Here is a 21,069-nt window from a genome sequence, read left to right on the forward strand (position 1 = left end):
AGTACTGTGTACAGTTCTGGTTGCCACACTACAGTAAGGATAGGACAGCATTAGAGAGAGTACAGAAGAGATTCACCAGTATGTTCCTGGAATGGAGGGCTGTAGTTATAAGGAACGATGGGATAAACTGGCTTTATTCTCACTACAATGTAGGAGGCTGAGGGATGACCTTAAAGAAGATTATAATAATTATGAAGGGCATAGATAGGATAGACAGTCAGAATCTTTTTCCCCAGAGTAGGATAATCCAGAACTAGAGGGCACAGGTTTAAGTTGAGAGGGGAGAAATTTAAAGGATATCTGAGGGGTAGGTTGTTCCACCCAGAGGATGGTGGTTATCTGGAACAAGGTGCCAGAGCTGGTGGTAAAGGCAGATACAATTATGTTTAAAAGGTGTTTGGACAGGTTCTTGGATCTAAAGACATGTTGCAATACCAGCCTATTGCAGGCAAATGGGATTAGCATAGACAAGCATCATAGTCTGCATGGATGAGGTGGGCCGAAAAGGCTCATTTCTGTGCTGTACATTTCTATGATTCTGTGAATACTATGGCCAGATTATAGAAGGGTAGCAGAATGACTGGTGAAGCCAATGGGTTTTTAAACTACAAATTCGTATGGTTATCATTATTGATATGATAATTTTATTCCAGATATATCTAGTTAACTGAATTTAAATTTCCCAGGTACGGCAAGTTTTCAATTCATGGCTCCAGATCAACAGTCCCAGAATATTTATGCTACAGTCCACAGAACATTAGCATTCCTAGCCTAGTGGAGATAGATGAAACATAGTAACGCAGCTGTCATAAATACAGACCCTAAACTAGAAGTCACTTTATCTTTTTATGTACAACTTCCAGAATAAAGAAGAATGAGCTCCTGCAAATTGTGGAAATATGCATCCCATCACTGTTGTTAAAATTATTTACGCAACACACCTCAAAACAATTTCTTTTGAGCAGTCATAGAGCATCCACTGCTCTGGAACATTATTTCTTGGTTGAAACTTGAATCACTGTATTTCGTTTTAATGTAATCTGACATGCTGTTTAGACAGTGTGGTTCACCACAAACACATTTAATTAAATGGCCTGAACTACCATGACTGACTCAAATGCTCTATGTAAAAGAGACTGAACAAGCCTGATTTAGTGTTTCATCACGAGACTTCAGTGATTGAATCCAAAATTACAAACTTTGAAAATTAACTAAATTTCAGCACCAATTAGTCTACTTTAGTGATCTGTCTGATTAGTTAAACACGGGAATAGAAATTAACGATTTAGCCCCTCGTGTCTGTTCAGCCATTCGATGAGATCATGGCTGATTTATAATTTGATACCATCTTTTCCCTGTATCCCTTAACCAAAATTTATTAATCTCAGATTTAAAATTAAACAAATGACGCAGCATCAATCGCCGACTGTGAGAAAATTCCAAATGGAAAAATGTTCACAAACTTCAGTCCTAAAAGACTATGCTTTCTAGTCCTAGATCTTCCGATAGATAGACATAACTTTCCTCTACCTACCAATCAATTCCTCCTATTAACTTGAAAATTTTAATCCAATCACTGTTTCATCTGCACCATTTAATACTACCCTTGTGTGTTATTCCTCCCTGCATTTTAATCCTTGTTCAGAATTTATTCCGTGTTTATCTAATGCCAGTAGATTCTTCCTATCCTCCCCACTCCTGAGATTTGTAGATAGACACTGCACTGTATCCAGAGTGAGTGTAACACCAGTATTTCTTTGCTTCCTTTGGTGGGCATTAAGGATTCCATTCAAAGAGAAAGCGTGTGTACATTGAGCATGTGAGTCTGTGCATGCATGGGTGGGTGCAGGGAGAGGGGAAGGTGAATTGGAGCTCCCCCTACATTCTTCTCATGGCTAGTGTCACCAAAAATAGACCAACTGGTCATTCAACCCATCCACATGCTCAATAATACTAATAATAATACCAAGCAACCAGTGGTAGTAATTATTCTTCAGTAAAACTCTGTAAATAAAGTGACCAGCTTTTTGTTTACTTAACAGCTACTGCCCTTCTATGTAATTTTTATACGAAATGCTTCTCGGGTATAAAATAGGACATAAAAAAATGAAACTCATTTCTTTCATTTCCATGCAGGGTTCTGTTCACCCAGTGGCAGACATTCTATTGTTCATCTTCATGGTCTGTCATCAAGAAATGGACATCTGTGAACCAACAATATCCTACACCAGGAAAATTGTTGTTCTGCAGTAGTGGGGCTTAAGAACACTTGTCAAAGAAAACAATTCCAAGCACCAATCCTTGACCATCTTCACCTTAAAATATTACAATGCCTGAACAGCAACACCGATGAGATCCCAATGCCAAATTGTCAAAAACAGACCACATGGACAATACCCTTGGGAATGAAACAAAATCTAAGCCCTGGTGTCTCAGAGGCCATCAAAATTTACAAAATCTCTTCCAGAGACATCCAAATTGCAACCTTTAAGTTTATATAACACATTCAAATCTCAGTTCAAATTTCAAATACATTCAAAACCATCTTTCAATTATTTTAATTTCCTGAAGTTTTCCCTTATTGGGTCCCAAATCTAAACTTTTCTTTAAATGACTGAATTAACAAGAATAATGTTAAAAGGACTCAAGATCAGAAGCAAAAACCTTCATTCACCAAGAGCACATGGTAACTAAAAGGAATCATGGTAACATGGAATCAATGCCACCAACACTAAAAGCTGTTCAGAGTTTGGGAGAATGAAGAGTTGTGCTGGGAAGACTGAAGTATGTAAATTTACAACCCAACAGCCAACTCACTCCAGCTCATAATACATACTGCAATAGTGAAGCTGTCTAAGAGCCATGTTTTATGTCATCATCTGTTTATCAAAGGCAGGTTTAAAAGGCAAAATACCTGAACCAATTCTTTTTTTAAGAAAAAGTTTCTTAACAACAGTTTCTCACAGCTTTGTGATTTTTTTTATCATGAGCTATTCTATGAATCTCCCCTTCCCAGCATCCCCAAACCTGCAGCCCCACATTGATCAGAATACACCCAAATTCCAAACATAGTGTGTTTAATGAAGTTAAATTTGTTTTTAACTGGTTCTTCCCATGTGTTTGAAAAATTATGCAAACTTTCCATCTTTATTTGCTATCTTACACCAAGCTAAGCCAACACAATTTGCATCTCTGCAAAGTTTCTGGCCTGACTCAGGAGCTGGGAACAGTTGGGGATGATCCACTTAACACTGCTCAATGTGGAGTTTCAGGATTTTAACTCAGTGATAATGAATGAGTTCTCCAACTTCTTAAAATATCTGGAAATGAAATGTTTACGATATTATTTGACATATACAAATAACACTCGTAACAAGTGGCATCATGGCCACTAAATGTGGTCTGATAGAGCGCAATTGCTCTTTATAATTTATATATGGTTAATATTTCAATACATCGTAATACTCAAACTTGAGAGGGACTTTAACACTAATGTTTGTTTCATACTGTGCAAATAAAGAGCTTTATCTTTTAAAAGTGACAACCAGGGAGTCTGGAATTTCCCCCCCCCCCCCCCCCCCCCCCAAAGCATCCACCAGATACACAAATTGAGACAGAAAAAAATGTTGCTGTTTTGTTTTCTGGAAAGAACAAATATAAATGCCAATTCTTGGATGAGAGGTTACACTTTTAGATTTCATCTGACAGTAGCAGTGGTCAACTCAAAGCTGAATCTCCCAGTAGACTTGTACAAAGAAGATGCAAGTCATGAGCACTGAATCCAACATTCTTCTCGTCAACCAACAACTACTGATGGAAAGGATAAGATATCTTTAATAGTCACATGTACATCAAAACACACAGTGAAATGCATCTTTTGCATAGAGTGTTTTGGGGGCAGGCCACAAGTGTCGCCACGCTCCGGGCTTTTGAAGGGCTGAAGAATTACTCCCTCTGCCCTGACCAATATTTGTTCCCCATCAACAAAACAAATATAGAGTCTTATATCACCATGCAGTTTGAGGGAGCTTGCAACATGGAGATTGGCTCTTGCATTTCCTAAATTAAGCGACTACACATCAAAAAGCCTTTAACTGGTGTGTGTTTTGAAACAATGACGTCAATTATGAAAGGAGTATTACAAATACAACATTTTCTTTTCCAATTAAAAATTGATTTGGTCAATCACCTCTTTTATACTTGTGGTGTCGTGATTTGTGGTATTGTGATCTGCACAAGATGTTTGCGCCTTTAAGATATTGTGCATATATTTTGAAATGTTGAAACATCATACAATTTCAAGTCCTTCCATTAATATCTTCCTATCAATTGAAAAATTAGGGTTTTAACAAAGGAATACTTACTGTACATAATAATGAACTACAGAAGCAGCACAAGTAATAGAGGGTACTAACCAGCCATCTCCCCACAAAAAAAAAGTCAGAGGGAAATTAAACAGGCAGCCAAAAGATCAGCTCTGAAAACATTTAACCATATAACTTCTGGAGTTAATTAGTGTTGGTGACACAACATCAGGTTCAAAGGTGCTGACAGCTGACACTACAGATCGAGACTAGAAATACAGAAAATAATTGTCAGCCATTCAGTTCTTCAAGCCTAATTGACCATTTAATATGATCATAGCTCATTATCTATTTCAATACCATACTCTTGCTCTCTCCTCAGACTTCTTGATGCCTTTTGCATCTGGAAAATTATCCACCTTCTTAAATGTATTCAGTGACTTGGCCTCTTTGGCAGAGAATTCCACAAGTTCACCACCCTCCAAGTGAAAACATTTCTCCTCACCTCGGCCCTAAATCTCTTGCCCAGTAATCATAAGACTGTGACATCTTGTTCTTGATACCTCAGACAGAACAAATTCCCTCTTCAGTCTCTCTAGCATGTCAGAATTTTGTAAGTTTCAATTAGATTCGCACTCATTCTTCTAAACTTCAGTGAATGCAAACCTGGTTGATCTAAATGCTCCTCCTTCAACAGTCCTGCCATCCCAGGATTCAGGTTGGCAAACCTTCATTGCACTCTTTCTATGGCAATTATATCCATTTTCAAGTGAGGAGACTAAAACTGCACACATTACTGTGAGTGTGGTCTCACCAAGGCACTGCATAATTGTACAGAACATCCTTGTTCCTGTACTCAAGTGCTCTTGCTATGAAGTCCAATATACGTATTTGTTCCTAATCTCTGCTTCCTGTCTGTCAACCAATTTTCAGTACATTACCAGACGTCTTATATTGCACACCAAGCTTTTGTGTGGGACTTCATCAAAAGCTTTCTGAAAATCAAGTTAACCACATCTACTGACTTTCTCTTATCTATTCTATCGGTTACATTCTCAAAAGACTCCACCAGTTTATCAAAAACAAATTTCTTTTCAGAAATCCTCATTAACTTTGTCTAATCCCATAGATATTTTCCAAATATAGAGTTAACACATCATTTATAATAGCCTCTAGCATTTTCTCATTAATGACATTCTGCAAACCAGTCTAGATTCCCATTTTCTCTCCCCCTTTTTATAACAGTAGGCTCCATTTTCCAACCTTCAATCTGGAGATATTATCTCATCACCCATTGAATTCTGGTAGATTCTAACTAATGCGCCTACCCTTTAGTACTCTGGGATAAAATTATTAATTGGGAATTAATTGGCTTTCAATGCCATTAATTTCTCCAGCACTATTTTCTTTCTAAGACTAAGGTTACTTGCATCAAGTTTTGACAGTGAAAATGTCACAATCTTACCTGTGGTTAAAGAGAAAGTCTTCATTTGGGAACAAGATACCCCATATTTGGATACAATAATCCAAGGACAACTACCAGCTACAAAATTAGGTAGGTATTTTTCCCCCTGACTGTAAACAGCCATCTCAGTAACCCATATTTTGCATGAATCCTTTGCTTGAATTGAACACCATGCACCTAAAGCATTTTATTCTATTCAGCCTTTTCATTTCAATTTGGATAAGAGATATAGGAGTGCAAATTCATCTGCTGTATGTACTATGAAGCCATATCTTAGAAGACTAAATAGATTACCAAATCAAACATTTAGTCCATATCATAAAGAACAAATTTCTATCTTGAACTATTTGCAGCCTGTGCAGTGAAACTCACTCGAGGTGTTGTCCTTGCCTCCCATATTCATTCAGTGGAATGTTTTTGAATAGAAGTCCCACTTGTTCATGGTAAATTGTACACACCTACCTGCGCCCCCCACCACCAACTCTCCCACACCCCATCCCAAATAAAAGTCCCCGATGCTACAGGCTGCTTCTTTTAAGGAGATGGAGCTGCCCAAGGGATTCCCAATGCCTGCTAGCAGTCTAATGGGCATGGCAGCAAGTTTGCCGAGTACTTATACTTTTGTTTTTTTTACTTCCTCTGTGAACTTCCTAATTAAATTATCTATAATCCTTGGTGTCACGCCTGGGGGAGTGGCAGGGGGTGCTGGGGGTTGCACACAGCATGTTGAGAACCACTTTGTTACATAATTATAGTTATATCTCTGCAAAAAAAAGAACCCAAGTGAGAGCAAGAGGCAGTGTAACTCTGGAGCCAGGCCCCGATGCATTTCTGACACACGCACATAATAGCACGAGGGCTTTGATTTTCCAGTCATGCACAGAAAACAATTCCAACAAAGTATTTCTAGAATTTAAAGTTCTCAGAGCCCACCTGGGCCTTCAGAAGAATTTCCTTACCACATCCCTTTCCTATCCAACCCTAAATAAAAGCATTGCTGAGAGTGTGGAACATCTCCTGCCCATGTTCTTGAATTTTATCACAGATTAAACAGCCGGGGCATTGCCTTCCACAGGACATTCATGCTAACTCTCAAGACAAAGAACTGTAGTGGAATCCTGCAGACTGGGGAACAGACAAAACTAACTACAGATCAAAAACCAAGAATTTTAGGAATTTCAGTGATTTAAAAAAACTGCAGGTTTTTTTTCCATGACTGATCTCCACCCAGAGTAGAACTAACAATATTCTGAAACTATTACTGTGGTATTATTAAAAGAATTTACTGGTTTAAAACTATCAATATCAAATAAAGCAACCCTGTTTTAATTGACAGCACATGGATAATCTGCCTTTAATTTCCTTTGTTGAGACAGTCTTCCCTGTCTCCATGGGTCTTTGCATTATATGCTATTCAAGCTATATACGTGGCTTCAAAAAAATCTAGTCCATCAGTTGAACACATTATTATATGGTTACATAAACCTCACAAACTGAAAGACATGCAAGAAATCACGTGCACCACTGAGTGAATAACAGTTTATAATCGCAGCTAAATCCTCACAAACTAAACTGCTTCCAAGTAGAGATGGGGGCTTTTTTTCCACCTCCACCTCCTCTTCCCCACCCATCCAAACACTGCAAGTGCCACATGATATGCAAGAGGCAACCAGTCCCAGCTCTCCACCTCCACAAATATTACATCAACAACATTTTTATTAAAAAAACTTGAGTGCCCAAATAGCAACAAAAATAGATCACTGCAGACTGATATTTGCAAGACGTTCTAAAGGATACCTTCCCAAAGGCTTTGATCCCTGGAGATAGCACTTTTTATAGGGTCAAGAGCAGGCACATGCATGGAATACAATAAGTTTGTGAAATGTGTGCATTTTACAAACTGATAAAGTTTATAAAGTGCCCAGGAAACTTAGTAATGGAGGCCCAGCACTTTTAACATGGCTTGATATTGCACTTGAGCAATAGCTCACTACTGCCTGCCCCAGTTGGCACAGGGGCCTCATGCTGCTGAGATCTGGACTCTGATCAAGCCATGAATCCAAAGCTGTGCTGCCACTTTTATGCAGCCATGAAATCAATTTCAAAGCCAACAGCATTGTTACACACTTAATCGACAATGGTTCCTTAAAACCACTGTAGCACAGAGTCAGCTACACAGTCACAGCATTCTCACCACATTCAAACAGCCTGGGGACTTCCAAAGTACCAGTGCAGAATGCTACCGCAGTCTGTAAGGTGAAGGTGTTCCTTTAGTGATCTTAGATAGAAACTTCCAAAACATGACACATCCACAATAAAGATAATAACAATCCATATCACAGTCAGGAATTGGGCGCAAATTGGAGGTAAACATGGGGATTGTGATGTGCCCATGGACCTGTTGCATTTGAACCCCTTGGTTGTGGAGGTTAAGCATTTGAGGTTTAATGTAGCACATCTTGCAAATCATGCACAGAATACGCAGCTCTACCCATGTCTGACTTGTTCTGGCAACCACAACGTTTATGCAGTTGATCCAGGAAAAACAGCATCTACGTAGGACAGTACAGGATCCTGCAAGAATTACACTCACAGATTTGACCTTGTACTTTCAGCTAATCTTCCATTCACAACGAATAAAACATCATTCAGAAAAAGCACTCGATAACCCCAAACTCTTCAGTCAATCCTACCTCTTTGGCAATGTTCACTCGTCCAGCATCTGTGGTTAAACTGATCGTTGAAGACGGTCTGGGGACAATTGGTCTTCCCTTTCAGCGTGCCTGGGCACACGTTGCCACACTCTCTGTCATCTTTATTGGACTTGATGTAATTATCCTCCACTGAGTCGAGAATCTTTGACCAATCAAGCGTAGACAGATAGCAAAGTTCTGGGTTCTTTTCAATTCGTACAGCACCCCGGGTGATGTTCACCAAGTTGTACAGGCCAATTTCTTTGAAGTGCAGCATCTCGAAGATGACCAGCGCATAGTTGAAGAAGAGACGTGTCCCTCGAATCACAGTCAAGTTTGGGAAGAGGTCTTTCAAGCTTTCCAGGCCATAGACACGAAACAGAAGCAAGTAATCAGTTATCATGGTGAGTTCTGGAAAGCTCAGACCACGGAAATCCTCAGATTTTGTGCCAAACATCAGCAGGATCTGCAGACTTCCCTCGATAACAGTGCAGTTCCTTAGTCGTTCCAAGTGTGTGATGTTGTTTCGAATATCTATGCTTTGACAAACTATGAGAAAGAAGGAAAAAAGTTAATGTTTAGAGCATCACAAAATGAATCTCAACATAAGAAACATTGGTTCCAAGTTAAAATTTTAACAACTCACATTAACTCTAAGGCTCCAATTCCACTGAGGGCTTTCAGGAAGTGTCCTTATAGAGACTTACTTAGGATTTGTGATTTAGAATTAAGGCAGCAAAACATTGCCTCTACTAAAAGATGGCAAAATAGGTTTAATCCACCATTTGGCTTGCTCCTGCATTGCTAGCTGAAAGCTACCCATTTCAAAATTAATTTGTGTATCCTGGTGTGCAATGCCAAAAGGGTTATTTCCATAAAACTTTTAAACCAACGAAAAATAAAATCACATTTAACAACACCAACAACTTATGTATATATACAGTGTGCTTTACACAGTAAAACATTTCAGGGTGTGCCATAACAGCATTACAAAAGAATATATGTTATTGTGGCATGTGGATATATTAAAACAGGTAACCAAAAGGTTGGCCAAAAACAAAGTTTTATTAACTGTTTTAATTCCAGGATTTGTAGCCTAAAATAACTCATCCAATGGAATAGTAAAACTGAGGATGCACAAAGAGCTCAGAGAGATCTTGCAGTATTTATAGAGTTGAAGAGGGAACAGAGTGAGGGATAAGGGCATGGAGGAATTTGAAAACTGGAACACTACGAGACTAGAAGTTTACATGGGCTAGTGAACATAAGTTTAATGGAAGAAAGGTACAAGTTAGGATACATTAAGCAGAGTATAAGATTTAGAATGGCCAGTACAGTATTTATCACAAATCAGTAAAAGCCTATTATAGAAAGTACCTGAAAGGCACTATAAAAATTCAACAATGAACTGCAGGTTTTCTTTGTCATGTATTTAGTTTCTACTCTGCTGAATTACAATGCTAATTATAAATATCCTATCCATTATCTGCATCAGGGAGAGAAGTTTGAAACTATTAAACTATCTAACACATCGATAAACTAACTTTCACCTCAATTTTCTGTAATTGTTTCCCCGAGGCTGCTCTTTGCTTCTATTGCTGTAACTCCCAGCATTTCTGAAACAACTACTTGCATTCATACAACACTTATAAACGCAATAAAACACCCAAGGAGCAATATCAAATCATAGCACTAACAATCATTCTTCACCACTACACAAAAAAGCACTGATAAATATTTTAAAACCAAAATTCAAAAGACTTTTGGAATCTAACATAAATATAGAAAATGTGGAAACATTTCTGAGGGAGGAAGCAACAGGAATGGAAAATGTCAGGTGGAAATTAGATTACATTTTTCAGAAGTTACATCAGCAGATTTAAAGTTTCCTGAACCATTTCTCCAATGTACCACAGATTCTAACATGTCAAATTCAGAAAGTCCCTCAGCTTTCAAGATCAGTACTTGATTTTCACATTACCTCTGTTGAACTTATTTCTGATAAATCTCTAACAAAATTAGAATAAAATAATTTCAGAGTAATGTTCCCGTAACCTACAAAATAACATAGCTTCATATAAGCATTACCAATGGAGTGGGCATTAAGCCCTTCACCCTGCTACACAGAAGAACTGACTTATGTGGAAATGAGAATAACAATGCCCATGTTATATGAATTTTGATTCCAATTCTCTTACCACCACAAGTTGGGGATAATGTGGTCTCTTCATTTCTGTGTATTTTGTACAAGAGCTTTAGAACTAGGTGTGGATTATTTGACCCTTAAGCCTACTCTGCTGTTCATTTGGATGTTAGCTGAAACCTCTCAAGCTCTTTTTTTAAATGAACTCAATGAACGAGCATCCACAGCCCTTCGGGATAGAGAATTCCAAAGAATCACCACTCCCTGTGTTGAAGAAATTTTCCTTCATCTCAATCCTAAATGGTTTACCTCTTAGGTAAACAGCCTGTTCAGCCCTGTAAGAATTTTGTATTTCAATGAGATTTTCTCTCATTCTTCTGAACCCAAGAGAACAGAGGCCTAGTCCACTCAATCCCTCATTAGACAGAAAATCCACCATCTCTGGAACCAGTTTTGTGAATCCTCACTGCACCCCCTCCATAGCAAGTTTTTCCATTTTTGGATAAGGAGACCAAATCTGTACACAATACTCCAGGTGCAGCCCCAATGTAATTGTAGACCCCAGGGTTGGTTGAACAGAGCAAGTAACTCGGTAGTATCTTATTCAACCAATTCAATTAAACACAAAAAGTGATTAACTAGTCACTTATCTCTCAGCCAGCTCTGGCAACTTGTTTTAAATGCAAAACTCATTACTGCATTTACCGACTGAACAAAGCTCTAAAGTTCAAAAGTAGTTCAAATATCATCCATTAAATCAGTCAAAAACCAGGATAGATGATTAACATGCTTATGTCACAGATACGCTCAGGTCATCCAGACAGACAGATCTATGTGCGTCAAGCTAAGCTGCAGATGCCAATTGATAAGTGACCTCATCATCAGCCCACACAGCTGTGACAGACTCAAACAAGTAAATTTATACTGGCTACATTTTTAATTTGTTTACCTAAAGATTACATGGATAGGATTGAGTAGATGCATACGTCTTTTATTCTAGCTTTCAAATCATTTTGAGAGATAAATACAAGAAAACAAAGGCATTGATTTTGGAAGCAGGGAAGACTTCTAGTTGAGTAAATGCAGTGCCACAATTAAACTTATGACTGAGCAAGGCAGATTTTGAAAATGCCAAATGTACTAAATACTTCCATCCCTGGCACCCCTTCTGTTTCTCAATGTAGCCTGTTCTTGTTCCCACACAAAAGACCTAGAATCAAACTGTAATCCACATATAAGATCACATTGATCTTATTTTTAATCTGGCAATCTAAATCCTTGCAATCCCAAACTCAGCTACAAAACTCATATGAAAGAAAACCTAGTATACATAAAATACCTTTCTCAACTTAAATTCTCCCCAAAGTGCTTTACATCCAAAGTATTTTGTAAGTGCAGTCTTGATGTAATGCAAGAACCTCATGAGCCTGAAGACTGCAAGTTTCCACAAAGAGCAGCTTTTTTTAAAAAAAATGGGATGCTAATTAACTGAATAGTATTGGCCAAGTCAATGGAGCCAATACTCCTGCACTTTAAAATAGTGCCAAGGAATCTCACACATTCACCTGACAAAGCAGTCAAGGGCTTGGTTTAGCATTTCTGTGGTAGGAACAAATAGGACTTTACTCTAAAATCTTAACTTGGCTATGCCTGACTGGTGAAGATTTGATACAGAAACACAATCATACCAAGAATGGAAAATGCTCCGCTAATAAGCTCAAAGTTCAAACACAGAGAAGAGGAATATTCAGAGTTTCTCAAAAAAACACAGGAAAAAAAAGATACACTAATTATGTCCTCTATTTACTTTAGTTTCCAAGGCACGAAATACATTTAGGATTATTCGTCTTTGTAAAAAAGAATTGTTGCGTAACCATTTGCTAGACTGGCTCAGTTGCTCTTCAACCAATCCAGTTTAGATAAAATCTCACAGAATCTGCCAACATAAAGCTTTATCTTCAGTAGACACAGCAGTACTGACGAGGCAATTCAACTTTATTTTTACTTTCAGTACCATGGGAGCAGTGTCTGTGTCATTTGATCTCTTCAATAGGACAGATATTAATAACTGCTTGGATCACCACAAAGATTTTTTTCTCATCAATTTGTATGACATAATATTTCCTATATCTAAAGGCAAAAGAAAACAGCTATATGAAAATAAAGATTTGAAAACAAGAGCTGACTGATTAAGGGTCTTTGTCACAGATTGTTCTGCTGGTCAAGTTCAATTTATGTACATGATATTTTCCACCAAACTGCTTTGTCAGGAACAAAATGCCACAATTGCTTTCGATAGAAAACCTGAGTGTGTATGTAAAGAACACAACTGAAATTTTAACTTGGACAGAAAGATTATAAAACAAAATTACAAACTAGTTTGAAGTTATATGACGCATCATCACAATCCAAAACTCTCTGTATGCCAATGAATTATACTGTAAGTGCAGCAGCTCTCATCCAAGTAAATATGTCAGCCAAGGTCTGAACCAAATGCACGCAAGATGAATGGCTGGTTAATCCGTTCAACTAGAGGAAGAGCATGCTCTCTTGAGCCACACAAACCAGTAAGGCCAAGAGTTTCATTCTCAAGTTGACTGATTGCAGCCAGGGCTTCCTTGTTGCCAGTCAGTAAGCTCTGGTGAATAAGTGCACACATGTACAAGATTCAAAAACCACTGACATTTATATAGTGCTTTTAATGTAATATAAAGGTCCCAAGGCACTTCATATGTGTTATCAAACAGAATATGGCATTATGCCACATAAAGATATACTGGAGAAGATTTTAATGGGCAGCCAAAGGAGGAAAGAGGGGAAGGGAGAAGTTCATAAGGAAATTCAAGAGCTTATGGCTTAATAAATGAAGGTTCGGCTACACTTCCAATTCTATTGAAAAGTCATTGACCTGTAACGTTAACATTGTTTCTGTCTCCACAGATGTTGCCTGACCTGAGTTTTCCTGACATTTTCTGGCTTTGTTTCAGTTTTCCAATATCAGCCCTTGGATTAAAATTAAGGATGCACAAAAAAAAACAGAATTGGAAGAGTGCAGATCTTGCAGAAGGTTGTAGGCTTAGACTCATTCACAGGGATAGAGAGGGGAGAGGCCATAAAGGGAATTGAAAACGAAGTGTATTTAAAAAAAAGTGGTATTTTTCGACCATGGTGATCACATCAGAATAAGTCCTGTTAGTGATGTCCCGCAGTAATAAAATCATTCTATAAACTGGTATAGAGAAATTGAACACAGTACCAGAGGACTGTAAAAAATCATAGCGATATACTGTATAAACATGCTATTAGTTGTCATCCCTTTAAAATTTGCAGACCACAGAAAGAAAATTACACCCATGCAAGTATGTTGGCTTAAACTGGAGAGTATCACACAGAAATAATGAGTTTATATGCATAACAATGTACTAATTTTATCATTGAATTAGTAATCCAATGCATAAGTTTCTAACTTCTTAGGGCAGTTTGTGAATTTGAATTCAGTTTTTAAAAAATCCCTGTCAGATTGATATTCAATGCCAACTGGTTTACTAACATTCTTCGAAGAAAGGGAAAGTGCTATGATTATTTACCTAAACTGACTGACTCCACTTCCACACAAACAGCTGACTCTTAACTGCCCTCCATAATGACCCAACACTCCTCATTTCTGTCAAACAAAGAAAGTGATTCACCACAAACCTCACAGGGCAACAAGTGAAGGGCAATAAATTCCACCAATTCCCAAAAAATGAAAAATAAAATTCTAAATGGCTTTTTAGTGACAATGTAAATCAATGTTCAAAATAAAAAGCTGAAGTGCCTCTGGTCCTCTATCAACCAGCTGTACCAAGTGAAACACAATTAAAATGAACACATGGTGATTTATCAATAAACACATTTGTTTGTTACAATGAAAGTCAAACTACTTTATTTGCATTTACTGTACATCCTGGATTAATTTGCCGCTTAGTTGTTTCAGCCCTGTAAGAGTGCTGGCATACACTCTTATACCTGGTTACCATTGGTGCACTTCCTTTTGGCACAGCCTCAGCAGATAACTAAGAAAAGCAGAAAAGAACTGTGCTTGCAAAGAATGCACTTCCCACTTCCAAAGAGTAAGTTTCTCCACATTTCCTACATTAGAAATGCAAACCATTGTTGAATTTCCTCATGTTCCCAACACTCTAGCAGGTAGTTCACTCCAAAAAGAGTACTTTATTGGCGCCAGCATGTTGGGAAACTCAAGGTCATATAAAGCGCCATATAGATGCTAACTCGTCTTTCTTGTTCCACCATGTCGCAGGCTCGTGGTGAGAAAAGCAGCCCTTAGTGAATCTATGCATCTCATTTGCCACAGCAGAAGTACTGTATTTGATCTGAGCAATCCTGAGCTAAAGGATGAACAAAAAAAAGACATGGTGTAATTGGAGGAGTGGGAAGGGGAAGAGAAGAAATCAGTAAGAAGAAATTATTATCCTATGACTTTTGACTGCAAGTTATGAATGAAAGGATGTCAAACAATGTTCAGATCTGGCTCTAGCTGCAGTCTCCTCCCTGCCAAGCAGACCATCAAGAATCACCGTCCAGTCTAACACATGGAAGGTTGCCATTTGGACAGAGTACAACTCCCAGATGACCAGGAACTTTATTACTGCAAATTAAAGAGGAAGGAAGATCATGCTTTACACAACCCCAGGACATCTCAATGCAACTTACAGCCTTTGAGGCACATTTTAAAGTGCAGAAAATTGCTGTAAATGTACAAATCATGGCAGATACTAGGCAAGACAGCTGCAAGAACTCAATTGCTCTTCTTTGAACATAAGAACACAAGAAATAAGAGCAGGAGTAGGCTATCCGGCCCATCAAGCCTGCTCCGTCATTCAATAAGATCATGGCTGATCTGGCCGTGGACTCAGATCCACCTACCTGAATTTTCCCCACAACCCTTAATTCCCCTATCATGCAAAAATCTAACTGTGTCTTAAATATATTTAATGAGGTAGCCTCTACTGTTTCCCTGGGCAGAGAATTCCACAGATTCACTACTCCCTGGGAAAAGCAGTTTCTCCTCATCTCCATCCTAAATCTATTCCTGCAAATCTTGAGGCTATGTCCCCTAGTTCTAGTCTCACCTACCAGTGGAAAAACCTTCCTGCCTCTATCTTATCTATCCCTTTCATAATTTTATACGTTTCTATAAGATCCCCTCTCATTCTTCTGAATTCCAGCGAGTATAGTCTCAGGCGACTCAATCTCTCCTCATAGGCTAACCCCCTCATCTCCGGAATCAACCTGGTGGACCTCCTGTGCACTGCCTCCAAAGCCAGTATATCCTTCTTCAAGTAAGGAGCCCAGAACTGCACACAGTACTCTAGATGCTGCCTCACCAGTACTCTGTACAGTTGCAACATAACCTCTCTGCTTTTAAATTCAGTCCCTCTAGCAATGAAGGCCAACATTCCATTTGCCTTCTTAATAACCTGTTGCACTTGCAAACCAACCTTTTGCAATTCATGCACAAGCACTCCCAAGTCCCTCTGCACAAGAGCATGCTGAATGTGGTGGTACTTTGCAAATTTTTGTATCCATTTCAGAGGATAGATGAGGTTGTGCAGCTTTAATAAAATCTTATGACTGTAGTGGGAGATTATTAGAGTTTTACAAGCAGAAAGTTATTTTTTGATCAACAAATTTTGAAATTAATTTTTAAACTTTTGATCAGCACTTATGCTTAAACAACTAAATTAGAGATTTAAAGTCTCATCTGAAAGATGGTACCATCACAGTACAGTATAAAGTATCTTTTTTTTCATTGTTGATCAAGCCAAATGATGACAAAGGCATGGGATTTCAGGATTTCAGCAGTAAAGGGGCCAAGGCACATCATATCCTAGTATAAATACAAGCAAAACACAGGAATATAAAAAGCTGACAATAAATTTTAAATGCATTAACAGATACTTCAAACAGAATTATAGAGATGGCAATATGCCCAGTCTAAAATACATATTTCTAGGAATCAAGCACAACAAAGCTTGTTAAGAGTCTGTTAAACCAATCACAGGAGTCACTCAAAGATTGGCCTTTATATTAAACAATGTTGTTAGGAAAGTTTTAAACAAAAAAGGAATATTCTTAAAAAATATTTGCAATCTTAAAAACTCACACTAAATCAATGAAGTTAAAGAAATGCAGAAACAAAGTTTAATTGCTTATGGAAATTTTAAATTGAACATCTGGATTATTCAACATCAAACTCTGGCAGGAACTATTCTGTTCTCCCATTTTCACTACTTTAACAAGTGATTATGGTTACTTCCTGTTAATCCCAAAGGTACAAAGGCATCTAAATTTTAATGGTGATTTGTTGTAATGCAATTTATGGAAGGAATAATTAAAACATAATATAAATACAAGATTCTATTCCCTTCCTCTAATTTAGTTAAGGATAAGTGTTTATCAAGAGTTTAAAGATTAATTTTATAATTTGATTTTGAAATTTGTTGATCACCAAGAAGAAAGTTTTCTGCTTGTAAAACACTAATTATCTCCAACTACAGTCATAAGATTTCATGAAAGCTGCACAACCGGAATTGCTGCATGCAAAATAACCATCAGTTTTGACTAAGGACTGAGTTTACAGCATAGAGAGACATTCAGCCCAACCGGCCCATGGTTGTGCTCACACTCCCCATTTGCCTGTCCATTCCCCCTAATGTGCTTACTTTCTCCTAAATGTGCCATTCTCTTCATTCCGATGAGTCCATCTGATACCAAGTAAAAAATGAGAATCATTGTATTTCAGAAGTATGGTATAACTTGTGTCACTGTTTCAGTTTTGAAGCAAAGAGGTGTTATAAAATTGCATCAGTAATGGTTTTATACCTCAGCATCTCAATAAGACTTCAACAGTAATGGGTTTCTTTGTGCCTACTTCATCTGGACATTTTGAATATTGCAAGGATGTAGTTTAAAGGTTTGTCACTTGTAGTGGACTGTCAGGTGATGAATCAAGTTACTGATACTTTGTTCTCATATTGTGTATTTAATAAGTATCTCGTAGTGTCTGATTTTTAAGGGTACTATACGGGAATTAGCCAAGAATCAGTTATGGACCCAAGCAAAAAATAACCCAGTTTGAAAAGTAACATGCAACAGTAATATTCCTGATAATGACTGAGGGCTCCATTGCAAAGTGTGGAGTAAAGGGAGTGAAAGCATAAGAGAGATTAAGGCTGAAGCCTAGCATGTTGGACTGTGCATTGCAAACATATCAGAAGGGAAAAGCCACACCATTTGCAAATAAGCATCAAGATACTGGGTTCAATGTATTTGGGGGATTAGAAGCCAATGGAGGTTAGTAAGGATGTGATGATAGGCAAGCAGTACAAGATAGAACAAAGGCAGTAGAAGTTATGATTTGGAGTTGTAAATGTTTGACTGATGAAAATGCTTAGAAGTGCAGCCAACCATTGACAACGATATGAATAAGTGTTTCTACTATTGTAGAACATCAAAGACTTACTGAAACAGCAAAGTAACATGTTAAATTCAATTTTTTGCTCATAATACCTTATCAGTTCATAACACCATCTGATGAACATTCTGAATAGTAATCCCCTTGTATACACTGCAAGTGACAACAATGAGTCACTTCCTATCTTCGCAACACATCACAAATGTTGGTCTGCAACTAAACAAGCCCAATCTTGTGATTCTGATCAGCAATATTGTTAAGTTCAAAATTTACAATTAGAAATGCATATATGCACAAACAAGAGTGTAAATTTGTAATATAATCAATAAAATCAGATTTAAGTTACCAAACAGCACAATTCCATTTTTATAGGCTTTGCATTCTAATCATACAATTCCTTCCCAGCTACCCGTTTCCCTATATATTTACTTTCTTTCTCAATATTTTTATTAATTTCAAATAAGAAGTACAAAATGCATGAAACAAAGGAAAAAAAAGAAAATGTTACAAAATAGATTGTATTGAATCACACAAGAAATCACAATGCTTCATATTGATAAACAAAAAAAAAATCGACTGATATTCATAAGTCGGAATAATTTTATTATAAAAAAAAATCTAACCCCACTACCAAAACCAAAGCTGTTTAGTAACATCCTAAAGACATAGTAGTATTGGCCAATATCTGTACATTTAGCACCAAATCAGTGGTTTTGAAAGTAGTTCAAAAAAGGTCCCCATAATATTTGAAAGTTCAGAATAGATCCAGAAATAGAGCAACGGATCTTCTCTAAATTTAGATATGACATAACATCCTGTAACCATTGAGCATGAGTAGGGGGAATAGTTTCCTTCCATTTAAGCAATACAGCCCTCCTGGCTATAAGAGAAATGAAAGTCAATATGTGTAAGTCGGAAGTCTCCAGAATTATGTCTTTTTCTCCAACAATCCCAAATAATACAGTTAAAGGATTTGGCTTAAAATTTATTTTAAAAAGTACGGAAAAAGTTTGAAATACCTCCATCCAGAATTTTTCCAAACTCAGACATGACCAAAACATATGGATTAAGGAAGCCTCTCCATTATTGCATTTATCACAATAAGGAGATATATCTGAATAGAAACGCGATAACTTGTCTCTGGACAAGTGGACTCTATGCACCACTTTAAATTGAAGGAGGGAGTGACGTGCACATAATGATGAAGTATTAACCAGTTTAAAAATTTGATTCCAAGTTTCCTCAGAAATTGAAATCTGCAAATCACGTTCCCAAGCATTTTTAATTTTGTTTAAAGGGACCTTATTCATTCCTGATAATCTACCATAAATCTTAGATATTGAAGCATTTGTGGCTTTGTGGGCCAAAGGGCCTGAATTGTGCTGTAATTGTTCTATGTTCTATCATAGAAAGGCTTCAAATTAAAAATTACATCTTATAAGTTCTTATCAGGACTTATAGGGAAGGTATGTACTTGAGATCAGAGAAAATCTCTAATTTGCAAATATCAAAAAAAGTGAGTTTTTGGCAAATTATATTTAGTTGCCAGCTGTTCAAACGTTAAGAAATTTCCTCCAACAAACAGATCCTGAAAACAAGTAATACCTAATCTATCCCATTCTTTAAAAACTGTATCATTCATAGAAGGTTTAAAGAAAAAATTAGCAAAAATGGGACTATAGACAAAGAAAACCTCAATAAACTATAGTATTTTCTAAATTGTAACCAAATCCTCAAAGCATGTTTAACTACCAAATTATCAGTTAATTTATTTATTGATAAAGGAAGTGGAGAGCCAAGCAAAGAAATAATAAAAAAAAATTTTAACAGAATTAACTTCCAAAGAGACCCATACTGGACAGGCTTCATGATTAATATCATGTAGCCAAAAAGTAAGATTTCGTATATTGACTGCCCAGTAATATAACCTAAAGTTGGGTAAAGCAAACCCTCCATTATTTTTAGCTTTCTGAAAATGAACTTTATTTAACCTAGGATGTTTATTTTCCCATATGTAAGAAGAGATAATTGAGTCAAGAGAATCAAAAAAAGACTTAGGAATAAAAACGGGTAAAGCCTGAAATAAATACATAAATTTAGGTAAAATATTCATTTTAATAGAATTAATGCGACCAATCAGCGATATAGAGAGGGGTGACCAATTTGGTAAGATCCTTTTCACATAATTCAATAAGGCAAGAAAGTTCTCTTTAAATAAATGTTTATAATTCTTAGTAATAGTTCCACCCAAATAGGTAAAATGGTTTCTTACAGTTTTAAAAGATTAATATCGAATGGTATCAGACTGTTCAAAGGGAAAAGTTCACTCTTGTGTAAATTCAATTTATATCCTGAAAATTGGCTAAAATGGGAAAGTAAAGAAAGCATAGAAGGTAACGAAGTCTCAACATTAGAAATGAAGAGCAGTAAATCATCAGCATAGAGCGAAACTTTACGGATGGTACCTCTCCTAGAGATACCGGCAATCTCTGTAGATTCTCGAAAAGCAATAGCTAAAGGTTCTAGGACTAGGTCAAATAGTAGAGGGCTCAAAGTGCATCCCTGTCTAGTTCCGCGTTGAAGTTTAAAAGGTTCAGAAAGTTGAAAATTAGTAAGAACACGGGTTTAAACTATATTTAAACTATAAACTATTGATGCTGCCAACAGCTGTGGCCTCATTAGCTTTTATCTGCAGCTGGATAAGAAAACTTAAAAAAAACAATCCTGCAACCTCTAAGAGCATTCATTGCTTGAAACACATTTATTCAAAGCAATCTGAAAAACTGACCTTGCTGCCTCGCGTTTCACAACCACAAGTTATATAACAGTTCAATTATGAGCACATTGTTGCACTGAATAAAACCACAAATTTTTATAGTCTTTACAATTGTAGGCAAGTAGGTTCACAGCAGTTCCAAAACTTAGGCCAATATTTGTCAGCAATTGTGGTATACTTTACCAAACAAAAAGCTGCTCTTGCACATTCC

The 21,069-nt window shown here is 37.2% G+C and overlaps 1 protein-coding gene across 3 annotated transcripts in view; it reads right to left on the reverse strand.

Annotated features, from left to right (window-relative positions):
• Positions 1–21,069, reverse strand: part of LOC127582757 (insulin receptor-like) — a 202,367-nt gene that overhangs the window by 164,976 nt on the left and 16,322 nt on the right. For all 3 annotated transcript variants that reach the window (XM_052038330.1, XM_052038328.1, XM_052038329.1), the window contains exon 2: positions 8,463–9,011. In XM_052038330.1, coding sequence (XP_051894290.1) covers positions 8,463–9,011 — 549 coding nt within the window. The remainder of the gene's footprint in view (positions 1–8,462; positions 9,012–21,069) is intronic.

Source organism: Pristis pectinata, chromosome 24 (assembly GCF_009764475.1).
Source record: "Pristis pectinata isolate sPriPec2 chromosome 24, sPriPec2.1.pri, whole genome shotgun sequence".
In the NCBI taxonomy this organism is placed as follows: Eukaryota; Metazoa; Chordata; class Chondrichthyes; order Rhinopristiformes; family Pristidae; genus Pristis; species Pristis pectinata.